Source organism: Arachis hypogaea, chromosome 6, assembly GCF_003086295.3.
Source record: "Arachis hypogaea cultivar Tifrunner chromosome 6, arahy.Tifrunner.gnm2.J5K5, whole genome shotgun sequence".
In the NCBI taxonomy this organism is placed as follows: domain Eukaryota; kingdom Viridiplantae; phylum Streptophyta; class Magnoliopsida; order Fabales; family Fabaceae; genus Arachis; species Arachis hypogaea.
Window position 1 is genome coordinate 27724874 of NC_092041.1, and position 13177 is coordinate 27738050.

The 13177-nt window shown below is 39.0% G+C and overlaps 1 protein-coding gene across 1 annotated transcript in view; it reads right to left on the reverse strand.

The window, feature by feature from the left end:
• LOC140173647 (uncharacterized) overlaps window positions 1–8294 on the reverse strand; it is a 117979-nt gene extending 109685 nt beyond the window's left edge. Inside the window, exons 1-2 of the mRNA XM_072198146.1 lie at window positions 7778–8294; window positions 7484–7683 (exon numbers count right to left, since the gene is read on the reverse strand). Coding sequence (XP_072054247.1) covers window positions 7484–7683; window positions 7778–8294 — 717 coding nt within the window. The remainder of the gene's footprint in view (window positions 1–7483; window positions 7684–7777) is intronic.
• Window positions 8295–13177: the final 4883 nt, after the last annotated feature.

The following is a 13177-nucleotide window of genomic DNA, read 5'->3' on the forward strand; positions in this document are numbered from 1 at the left end:
TCAGAGATCTCAGTAAAAGGGAGGGACGCCCCTTCTACTAGTTCTATTCGGGACAGGTGATCTGCTACTTGGTTCTCTGTCCCATTTCTGTCTCTTATTTCTATATCAAACTCTTGCAGAAGCAACACCCATTTGATGAGTCTGGGTTTTGAATCCTGCTTTGTGAGTAGATATTTAAGAGCAGCATGATCAGTGTACACAATCACTTTTTATCCTACTAAATAGGATCTAAACTTGTCAATGGCGCAAACCACTGCAAGCAACTCTTTTTCTGTGGTTGTGTAATTCTTCTGTGAGTCATTTAAAACATGACTGGCATAGTAAATGACGTGCAGAAGCTTGTCATGCCTTTATCCCAACACTGCACCAATGGCATGGTCACTGGCATCACACATTAATTCAAATGGTAATGTCCAGTCTGGTGCAGAGATGACTGGTGCTGTGACCAGCTTAGCTTTTAGAGTCTCAAACGCCTGCAGACACTCCTTATCAAAGATAAATGACGTGTCAGTAGCTAGCAGATTACTTAGAGGTTTGCCGATTTTTGAAAAATCCTTTATAAACCTCCTATAGAATTCTGCATGCCCCAGAAAGCTTCTGATTGCCTTAATATTGGCTGGTGGTGGTAATTTTTCAATTACCTCTACCTTAGCTTGATCCACCTCTATTCCCCTGTTCAAGATTTTGTGCCCAAGGACAATTCCTTCAGTCACCATAAAGTGACATTTTTCCTAGTTTAAAACCAGGTTAGTCTCTTGGCACCTTTTTAGAACAAGTGCTAGATGGTCAAGACAGGAGCTGAATGAGTCTCCAAATACTGAAAAGTCATCCATGAAGACTTCCAGAAATATTTCCACCATATCAGAGAAAATTGAGAGCATGCACCTTTGAAAGGTTGCAAGTGCATTGCACAAGCCAAATGGCATCCTTCTGTATGCAAATACTCCAGATGGACATGTGAATGCTGTTTTCTCTTGATCCTGGGGATCTACTGCAATTTGATTATAACCTGAATATCCATCCAGGAAGCAGTAGTATTCATGACTTGCTAGTCTTTCCAGCATATGGTCTATAAATGGTAAAGAAAAATGATCCTTTCTGGTGGCTGTATTGAGCCTTCTGTAATCAATACACATATGCCACCCTGTAACTGTTCTTGTGGGAACCAATTCATTTTTTTCATTATGGACCACTGTCATGCCACCTTTCTTAGGGACGACTTGGACAGGGCTTACCCAGGGGCTATCAGAAATAGGATAAATAATCCCAGCCTCTAGTAACTTAGTGACCTCTTTCTGCACCACCTCCTTCATGGCTGGATTCAGCCGCCTTTGTGGTTGAACCACTGGCTTGGCGTCACCCTCCAATAAGATCTTGTGCATGCATCTGGCTGGGCTAATGCCCTTAAGATCACTGATGGACCACCCAAGGGTTGTCTTGTGTGTCTTTAGCACTTGAATTAGTGCTTCCTCTTCTTGTGGCTCTAAGGTAGAGCTTATGATTACAGGAAAGGTATCACCTTCTCCCAGAAATGCATATTTCAGGGATGGTGGTAATGGTTTGAGCTCGGGTTTAGGAGGTTTCTCCTCTTCCTGAGGGATTTTCAGAGGTTCTATAATTTTCTCTGATTCCTCCAGATCAGGCTGAACATCCTTAAAGATTTCCTCTAGCTCTAATTCGAGACTCTCACCCATATTGACTTCTTTTACCAGAGGGTCAATAATATAAACGCTCATGTAGTTATTTTGGGTGTCTGGATGCTGCATGGCTTTGACAACATTCAACTTGAACTCATCCTCATTGACTGTCAGAGTTACTTCCCCTTTTTGAACATCAATAAGGGTTCGGCCAGTTGCTAGGAAAGGTCTTCCCAGAATGAGAGTTGCACTCTTGTGCTCCTTCATTTCCAGCACCACAAAGTCAGTAGGAAAGGCAAATGGCCCAACCTTGACAATCATGTCTTCAATTGCGCCTGATGGGTATTTAATGGAGCCATCATTAAGTTGGAGACATATCCGGGTTGGTTTGACTTCTTCAGTCAAACCAAGCTTTGTGATAATAGATGCAGGTATTAGGTTGATACTTGCCCCAAGATCACATAAAGCTTGCTTGGTACAAGTACCCTCTAATGTGCATGGTATCATAAAGCTTCCGGGATCTTTAAGCTTCTTAGGTAAGCTTTTCAGAATGACTGCACTGCATTCTTCAGTGAGGTAAGCTTTTTCAGTTTCTCTCCAATCCTTCTTATGACTTAAGATCTCTTTCATGAACTTAGCATAAAAGGGTATTTGCTCAAGTGCCTCTGCAAACAGAATCTTTATTTCAAGAGTCCTGAGATAGTCTGCAAAGCGGGCAAATTGCTTATCCTGTTCTGCTTGGTGGAGTTTTTGAGGATAAGGCATTTTGGCCTTATATTCCTCAACCTTAGTTGCTGTAGGTTTATTGCCTACAGATGTGGGTTGAGAAGCCTTTTTAGAGGGGTTGCTATCAGCACTTATATGTGTCTGATCTCCCACTAGCGTTCGAATGCCAGGGGTGGAAGCTGGAGTGGCGTTAGACGCCAGCTCCTTGCCTGTTTCTGGCGTCTGAATGCCAGAACTGAGCTTTCTTTGGGTGTTCAACGCCGATTCGTTACTTGTTTCTGGTGTTGAACGCCAGACCTGAGCATGATCTAGGCGTTCAGCGCCAGCCTTCCACCCATTTTCTGGCGTTTGAGCGCCAGAGTTATTCCTTTCTGGGCTCTGACTGTCCTCAGATGGATTTTGGGTGGTTTGCTCATTTCTTGGCTTCCTGCTACCTTGAAGTGAGGTATTTAATGTTTTTCCACTTCTTAATTGAACTGCTTGGCATTCTTCTGTTATTTATTTTGATAACTGCTGTTCTGTTTGCTTCAACTGTGCTTCCATATTCATATTAGCCATTCTTGTTTCTTGTAGCATCTCCTTGAATTTGGCTAATTGCTGATTGAATTCAGGAGCTTGATCTGCAGGACTGAGTTCAGCAGTTACTGTTTTAGCCTCTTCGTTGATGGAAGATTCACTGCTTAGATACAGATGCCGATTCCTGGCAACTGTATCAATGAGCTCTTGAGCTTCTTCAATTGTCTTTCTCATGTGGATAGATCCACCAGCTGAGTGGTCTAGAGAAATCTGAACTTTCTCTGTAAGCCCATAATAGAAGATGTCTAATTGCACCCACTCTGAAAACATTTCAGAGGGACATTTTCTTAGCATCTCTCTATATCTCTCCCAAGCATTATAAAGGGATTCATTATCTCCTTGTTTGAAGCCTTGGATGCTTAGCCTTAGATGTGTCATCCGTTTTGGAGAAAAATAGTGATTCAGGAATTTTTCTGACAGCTGTTTCCATGTCTTTATGCTATCTTTAGGTTGGTTATTTAACCACCTCTTAGCTTGGTCTTTTACAGCAAATGGAAATAGGAATAATCTGTAGACATCCTAATCTACTTCCTTATCATGTACTGTGTCATCAATTTGTAAAAATTATGCCAGAAACTCTGTAGGTTCTTCCTGTGAAAGACCAGAATACTGGCAACTTTGTTGCACCATGATAATGAGCTGAGGATTCAACTCAAAACTACTAACTCCAATGGAGGGTATACATATACTACTCCCATATGAAGCAGTAGTGGGGTTAGCATATGACCCCAGAGTCCTTCTGGACTGTTCATTTCCACTTAGTCTCATGATGGAGCAGGGGAGATGATATGGATGTTGATATTGTTTATTTTATTAAATATAAAAATTTATTTTCGAAATAGTAAAATAAAATAAAATAAAATAAGATAAAATAAAAATGAAATAAAAATAAAAATAAAAAATTTGAAATTGTTTTGTGAAGATTTTTGAAAAAAAAATTGAGGAGAGAGAGAAAGTGGTTAGGATATTTTTGAAAAAGATAATAAAATATAAATTTTTTTTTAAAAAAACTTAGGAGGGTAAGATTTGAAAAATTTTGAAATTGAAATCTGAATTTGTACAAAAAAATTTTGAAAAAGTAGCTTAAAAATAGTTAGAAAAGATATATTTTTTTTTGAATTTTGAATTTTATGATGAAAGAGAAAAACACATAAAAGACACAATACTTAAAATTTTTAGATCTAATGCTCCTTATTTTCGAAAATTTTGGAGGAAAAACACCAAGGAACACCAAACTTAAAAATTTTAAGATCAAAACACAAGAAAGACTCAAGAACACCTTGAAGATTCACAAGAACACAAGAACAAAAGAAAGAACACCAAACTTAAAATTTTTAGAAAACTTCAATAAAATTTTTGAAAATTATAAAAAGATCGACAAGAAAACACCAAACTTAAAGTTTGGCACGAGATTAAATCAAGAAAAATTATTTTTGTAAAAGATTTTAAAAAGAAGATACCCAATTATCAAGAACATAGACCAACGCTCTAGCCAATTGGACAGTAAATGTAACACTTGTTTTGAATAGGTATATTCTTTTTGGAAGACTAATGCTTTGGAAAAACACAAGTGAAACAAGAAAAGACACAGAACAAGAAAAATTAAAGATCAACAAGAAAAATCAACAAGAACAACTTGAAGATCAAAGAGCACAAATTCAAAAATTTAAAGGGAAACTATAAAATATGTAATTGACACCAAACTTAGAACAAAATACTAAACTCACAAAAAATTAAAAATTTGATAAAGAAAAATAATATTTTTGAAAAACTTTTTGAAAAGGGAATAAAGGATTCAGAATTTAATGACTCTATAGCAACAAAAATAAATTATTCCTAATCTAAGCAATAAAATAAACCTTTAGTTGTTCAAACTCGAACAATCCCCGGCAACGGCGCCAAAAACTTGGTGCACGAAATTTTAATCCCAATATCAAAATCAAGATTTCTTATGATTTCGTACCACTAACCAGCAAGTGCACTAGGTCGTCCAAGTAATACCTTACGTGAGTAAGGGTCGATCCCACGGAGATTGTTGGTTTGAAGCAAGCTATGTTTATTTTATTATTCTTAGTCAGGATATCAAATATAATTATCAGTTTGAATTATTAGAAAAATAAAAGAGCATGAAATAATTACTTGTTGTGCAGTAATGGAGAATATGTTGGGGTTTTGGAGATGCTTTGTCCTCTGAATCCCTGCAACATAATGCTTACTCACTTTCATAAATGCAAGGCTCCTTCCATGTCAAGCTGTATGTAGGGAATCACCATTGTCAATGGCTACTTCCCATCCTCTCAGTGAGAATGGTCCAAAAGCTCTGTCACAGCACGACTAATCATCTGTCGGTTCTCAATCAGGTTGGAATAGAATCCAATGATTCTTTTGTGTCTGTCACTAACGCCCAGCCTTCAGGAGTTTGAAGCTCGTCACAGTCATTCAATCCTGGAATCCTACTCGGAATACCACAGATAAGGTTTAGACTTTCCGGATTCTCATGAATGCCGCCATCAATCTAGCTTATACCACGAAGATTCTGATTAAGGAATCTAAGAGATACTCATTCAATCTACTGTAGAACGGAGGTGATTGTCAGGCACACGTTCATGGATTGAGGAAGGTGATGAGTATCACGGATCATCACCTTCTCCATAATTAAGCGCGAATGAACATCTTAGATAGGAACACGCATGTTTGAAAGGAAAACAGAAATAATTGCATTAATTCATCGAGACGCTGCAGAGCTCCTCACCCCCAACAATGGAGTATAGAAACTCATGCCATCAAAGAGTATAAAATTCAGATCTAAAAATGTCATGAGGTACAAAAATAAGTCTCTAAAAGTTGTTTAAATACTAAACTAGTAACCTATGTTTACAGAAAATGAGTAAACTAAGATAATTGTTGCAGAAATCCACTTCTGGGGCCCACTTGGTGTGTGTTGGGGCTGAGACTTAAGCTTCTCACATGTCTGGGATGTTTCTGGAGTTCAACGCCAGGTTGTAACGTGTTTTGGGCGCTGGACTCCAACTTGTAACCTGTTTCTGGCGCTGGACGCCAGACTGCAACATGGAACTGGCGTTCAACGCCAGTTTACGTCATCTATCTTCGTGCAAAGTATGAACTATTATATATTACTGGAAAGCCCTGGATGTCTACTTTCCAACCCAATTAAGAGCGCGCCAATTGGACTTATGTAGCTCCAAAAATTCCATTCCGAGTACAAGGAGGTCAGAATCCAACAGCATCAGCAGTCCTTTTTCAGCCTAAATCAGATTTTTGCTCAGCTCCCTCAATTTCAGCCAGAAAATACCTAAAATCACAGAAAAACACACAAACTCATAGTAAAGTCCAGAAATATGATTTTTGCCTAAAAACTAATAATATTCTACTAAAAACTAATTAAAACATACTAAAATCTACATGAAATTACCCCCAAAAAGCATATAAAATATCCGTTCATCAGCGTACATATGGGCGACGCGTAGGCATGATAGAGCGCCACATGCTACAATTGCAGAAAATGCTGGGGGCGATTTTTGGGCTGCTTTTGACCCAGTTTAGGCTAAAAAATATTGATTAGAGGCTGCAAAGTGAGGCTGGAAGGAATCATTCAATCATTCAACTAACATTCATACACAATTTAGGTTTTAGATGTAGGTTTTTAGAGAGAGGCTCTCTCCTCTCTCTAGGTTTAGGGTTTCTTCTTTCAATTTCTCCTTAGGTTCATGTTCAATCTTCCTTTAATTTAGTTTTCTCTTACTTTTATTTGTTTAAGCACTTTAGTTCATCTTCTTCTCTTGTTAATTTTCATTTTTCGCCATTTTTATGTTTATGAGCTCTTGTTACGTTTGACTTCTTTTAATGCAATTTATGTTTTCTATGTTTATTGTTACTCTCTTTAATTGTTAGTCATTGATGCTTGCAATTGCTTGTTTAGATTTAATATTCTTTATTAATTTTCTATGTTTTTATTTTGTGCCTTCCAAGTTTTTGATAAAATTTTTGGATGGATTTTAAATTAGATTTTTATATTCTTAGCTTAGATTGAGTCATTTGGAGACTCTTGAATTATCAAAGTCTCTTGTTGGTTGGTGATTGAAAGTTGCTAGTTAGCTTGAGCTTCACTAACTCTAGTCTTTGATTAGGACTTGTAAACTCAAGTTGATTTGCTCACTTGACTTTCCTTCAATTGTAAGAGGTTAACTAAGTAAGAGCAATTTGCAATTACCATCATAATTGACAATGATAATGAGGATAGGAATTTTGATTCTCAACCCTTGCTAGGACTTTTGTTAGTTGTTAGTTTATTTTCTTGTTTTTTATATTCCTTGCTTATTAAACTCAAAACCCAAACAGATACAATCTCATAATCAATAATAAATGCACTTCCTTGTAATTCCTTGAGAGATGACCTGAGGTTTAAATACTTCGGTTAATTTTATTGGGTTTGTATTTGTGACAAACAATTTAAATATTGATTGAGGTTTAATTGTCGATTTAGAACTATACTTGCAACACAAAATTTTTGTGAAAATCTTTACCGGCATTTTTCCTCCATCAGTGGCATAAACAATGTCACTTAGCCTTTGATGCTCTAACCGATTCCTCCTCTTTGAATGGATTTGTTCAAAAATGCTCCAGTTCCTCTCACATCCAGATGAAGAAGAGGTTTGATGAAGAAGATGGACTGTCATTTTTTGCAAATTAAGAGCACTCCCACCTTGTAGCCTCCACCATTCACCTACGTAGATATAAAAATCAAATACTTTTTAATGTTTATCACACAACATATTAAACTTTCAAACTAAAATGAACTTGTATATGAAATAACTTACCAGGTTCGAGTCTTGATGCCGCTCTCTTAGCACTTTCTCTCCCATAACTTTCTTTAAAATCTCGATACAGCTGTATCTCTTGCATTGCGGCAACTGAGTCATCACAAAGCATTTTAACATCAAGAAAATCAAGTAAAGATCTCAAAACATTTGCCTTCTCAATAAAACCCTCACTATAGGAAATGCCTGGATTTAAAAAGTACGCTGTCGCATGGAGATCACACTTCAAATACTTATCCCACCTCATTTTCAAGATACTCGTGTATGGCGTATAAGTAGCTTTTTGATTTCTAAGCATTGTCTTGATAGCATTTTTGGCTATTTGCATGCCTTCATACATGATTCCCAAAGAGAGCTTTTCATCAGCATCAACAAGCCTCAACAACTTAATAAGAGGACCAACGATTTTCACAGTGGTAACATCTTGCCAAAACTTACTATCCAAGACAATTGAACTAACAATCTTTCCATTAGCACTTTTGGCTAACTTATGAGAAGTGAAATATTTGTCCACCATCAATGCCTGGAAATCTTCCTTGTGATCATATATACTTTTCAAACTAATGAAAACAGTGGCAAAACGTGTGACTCCTGGTCAAACAATTTCTGTCCAATTTTTTCTTTTTCTAAGCCAAGACAATAAGATCATATGATTGTAAACAAACACAGTCACTTTTGAAGCACGGGAAACAAGGTCAGTGTTCATGCCCTGGGTCGAGCTGTATGACCCGGGCTGATTGAAGACAAGTTGACCAACCTCTTCAGGTCAGAATTACCTGACCTCTTCATAAAGAGTTCGGCCAAATCACTACAAAGGCCCAAGTAGGCCCAAACAAAGGAATACGGCCCAAATCTAAAGGAAACCAAAGCCTAGAAAGATAAGGCAGTTCCCCTAAAAAGATAAGATAAGATAAACTATCTTATCTCCAGAAAGGTCACTCTACACCATTATAAATACACTGGAGCACCCAGGTATAACTCATACTCTGATTTTACTAAAAACCTGCTTAAAGCCCATGCTAACTTAAGCACTGGAGTCTCTTGCAGGTACCACCACCCTCCGGTGACAAAGGATCAGCTGCACCAAGTCCAACAAGTCAGACACGTCAGCTCCGACCACCACCACAGATCTCGTCCGAGATTGACCTACAGTTTTAGGTAACCCTCGGAACATTGGCGCCGTTGCCGGGGAACCTGGAAGTCATCCCATCATCATGGCAGACAACCTTGACAACGACCACGACTCTGATCAAGAAAGCAGGACACCGCATAAGAATACGGACACTACACCAAAAGATACTTCTTAACCAAATAAAGACAAGAATTTGCCAATTACAGAAATCATAGAGGCGCTTCAAGCTCAATAAGATCGCCTCAAATAGCTCGAAAAAGAGGCTGAGCATCAACGGGAAGCTGAGAGGGACCCTCGAAGGGAAACTAGGCGACACCGAGAGTTAGAGGACAAGCTCCTAAAGCTCAAAGCTGACCTTAAAACAAAAACCATCCAGCCTGATCCCGAAGATAGCTCCCACAAGGATCAAGATCCATTCACTAAAGAGATTATGAAAGCCAAAGTCCCAAAGGACTTCAAAGCTCCCGACATAACCCCGTACGATGGCACATCGGATCCAAGTCATCATCTCAATAATTTCAGAAGTGGAATGTATCTCACCGACGCCTCGGACGCTATTCGATGTAAAGCCTTCCTAACAACCCTAAAAAAGACAGCAATTAAGTGGTTCGACACTTTTCCCCCCAGATCCATCACAAGTTTCGATGACCTGGCCAAGAAATTTCTTGCTCGATTTTCCATCCAAAAGGACAAAGCCAAACACGCCCCAAGCCTATTAGAGATCAAGCAAGGAGATCGGGAGAGTCTTTGTAACTACATGGAGAGGTTCAACAAAGCATGCCCTCATCAATGGTCTACGAGAAGGACCTTTTAGTCACTTGGTGCGCGAAATTGTGAACAATACTTTTCACAACTCTCATAATCCCCGGTCAAGAACCCCAAAAACTTGGTGTTCAATACCATGGCATTAACACAACTTCGCACAACTAACCAGCAAGTGCACTGGGTCGTCCAAGTAATAAACCTTACGCGAGTAAGGGTCGATCCCACGGAGATTTTTAGTATGAAGCAAGCTATGGTCATCTTGTAAATCTTAGTCTGGCAAACTCAAATGGATATGGTGATGAACGCATAAAAACATAAAGATAAAGATAGAGGTACTTATGTAGTTCATTGGTAGGAACTTCAGATAAGCGCATGAAGATGCCTTCCCTTCCGTCTCTCTGCTTTCCTACTGTCTTCATCCAATCCTTCTTACTCCTTTCCATGGCAAGCTTATGCAAGGGTTTCACCGTTGTCAGTGGCTACCTCCCATCCTCTCAGTGAAAATGTTCCTATGCTCTGTCACAGTATGGCTAATCATCTGTCGGTTCTCAGTCAGGCCGGAATAGAATCCAGCGATTCTTTTGCGTCTGTCACTAACGCCCCGCCTGCTAGGAGTTTGAAGCACGTCACATTCATTCAATCATTGAATCCTACTCGGAATACCACAGACAAGGTTAGACCTTCCGGATTCTCTTGAATGCCGCCATCAGTTCTAGCCTATACCACGAAGACTCTGATCTCACGGAATGGTTGGCTCGGTTGTCAGGCGAGCACTTGATTGTCAGGCGATCAACCATGCATCGTGCAATCAGGAATCCAAGAGATATTCACCCAATCGAAGGTAGAACGGAGGTGTTTGTCAGTCACACGTTCATAGGTGAGAATGATAATGAGTGTCACGGATCATCACATTCATCAAGTTGAAGAACAAGTGATATCTTAGAACAAGAACAAGGGAATTGAATGGAAGAACAATAGTAATTGCATTAATACTCGAGGTACAGCAGAGCTCCACACCTTAATCTATGGTGTGTAGAAACTCCACCGTTGAAAATACATAAGAACAAGGTCTAGGCATGGCCGAATGACCAGCCTTCCAATGATCTAAGAACTAGATGTCCAAAGATGATCTAGAGATCTAAAGTGATCAAAAGATTCAAATACAATAGTAAAAGGTCCTACTTATAGAAAACTAGTAGCCTAAGGTTTACAGAAATGAGTAAATGACATAAAAATCCACTTCCGGGCCCACTTGGTGTGTGCTTGGGCTGAGCAATGAAGCATTTTCGTGCAGAGACTTCTCTTGGAGTTAAACGCCAGCTTTTATGCCAGTTTGGGCGTTTAACTCCCATTTTGGTGCCAGTTCCAGCGTTTAACGCTGGGATTTCTGAGGGTGACTTTGAACGCCGGTTTGGGCCATCAAATCCTGGGCAAAGTATAAACTATCATATATTGCTGGAAAGCCGAGGATGTCTACTTTCCAATGCCGTTGAGAGCGCGCCAATTGGGCTTCTGTAGCTCCAGAAAATCCACTTCGAGTGCAGGGAGGTCAGAATCCAACAGCATCTGCAGTCCTTTTTAGTCTCTGAATCAGATTTTTGCTCAGGTCCCTCAATTTCAGCCAGAAAATACCTGAAATCACAGAAAAACACACAAACTCATAGTGAAGTCCAGAAAAGTGAATTTTAACTAAAAACTAATAAAAATATACTAAAAACTAACTAGATCATACTAAAAACATACTAAAAACAATGCCAAAAAGCGTACAAATTATCCGCTCATCACAACACCAAACTTAAATTGTTGCTTGTCCTCAAGCAACTGAAAATCAAATAAGATAAAAAGAAGAGAATATGCAATGAATTCCAAAAACATCTATGAAGATCAGTATTAATTAGATGAGCGGGGCTTTTAGCTTTTTGCCTCTGAACAGTTTTGGCATCTCACTCTATCCTTTGAAATTCAGAATGATTGGCTTCTTTAGGAACTCAGAATCCAGATAGTGTTATTGATTCTCCTAGTAGAGTATGATGATTCTTGAACATAGCTACTTATTGAGTCTTGGCCGTGGCCCAAAGCACTCTGTCTTCCAGTATTACCACCGGATACATACATGCCACAGACACATAATTGGGTGAACCTTTTCAGATTGTGACTCAGCTTTGCTAGAGTCCCCAATTAGAGGTGTCCAGGGTTCTTAAGCACACTCTTATTGCCTTGGATCACAACTTTATTTTTCTTTTTCTCTTTTCTTTTTTTTTTCGTTTTCTTTTCTCCCCCTTTTTTTCGAAATTTTCTTCTTCTCTCTTTTTTTTTCATTGCTTTTTCTTGCTTCAAGAATCATTTTTATGATTTTTCAGATCCTCAGTAACATGTCTCCTTTTTCATCATTCTTTCAAGAGCCAACATTCATGAACCACAAATTCAAGATACATATGCACTGTTTAAGCATACATTCAGAAAACAAAAATATTGCCACCACATCAAAATAATTAAACTGTTATAAAATTCAAAATTCATGCAATTCTTTTCTTTTTCAATTAAGACCATATTTTATTTAAGAGAGGTGATGGATTCATAGGACATTCATAACTTTAAGGCATAGACACTAATGATCACAAGACACAAACATAGATAAACATAAGCATAAAATTCGAAAAACAGAAGAATAAAGAACAAGGAAATCAAGGAACGGGTCCACCTTAGTGATGGCGGCTCTTCCTTGCTCTTGAAGATCCTATGGAGTGCTTGAGCTCCTCAATATCTCTTCCTTGTCTTTGTTGCTCCTCCCTCATGATTCTTTGATCTTCTCTAATTTCATGGAGGATGATGGAGTGTTCTTGATGCTCCACCCTTAGTTGTCCCATGTTGGAACTCAATTCTCCTAGGGAGGTATTTAGTTGCTCCCAATAGTTTTGTGGAGGAAAGTGCATCCCTTGAGGTATCTCAGGGATCTCATGATGAGTGGGGTCCCTTGTGTGCTCCATCCTCTTCTTAGTGATGGGCTTGTCCTCATCAATAGGAATGTCTTCCTATATGTCAACTCCAACTGAATAACAGAGGTGACAAATGAGATGAGGGAAGGCTAACCTTGCCAAGGTAGAGGACTTGTCCGCCACCTTATAAAGTTCTTGAGCTATAACCTCATGAACTTCTGTTTCTTCTCCAATCATGATGCTATGAATCATGATAGCCCGGTCTATGGTAACTTCGGACCGGTTGCTAGTGGGAATGATTGAGCGTTGGATAAACTCCAACCATCCTCTAGCCACGGGTTTGAGGTCATGCTTTCTCAATTGAACCGGCTTCCCTCTTGAATCTCTCTTCCATTGGGCGCCCTCTTCACATATGACTGTGAGGACTTGGTCCAACCTTTGATCAAAGTTGACCCTTCTAGTGTAAGGATGTTCATCTCCTTGCATCATGGGCAAGTTGAATGCCAACCTTACACTTTCCGGACTGAAATCCAAGTATTTCCCCCGAACCATAGTAAGATAATTCTT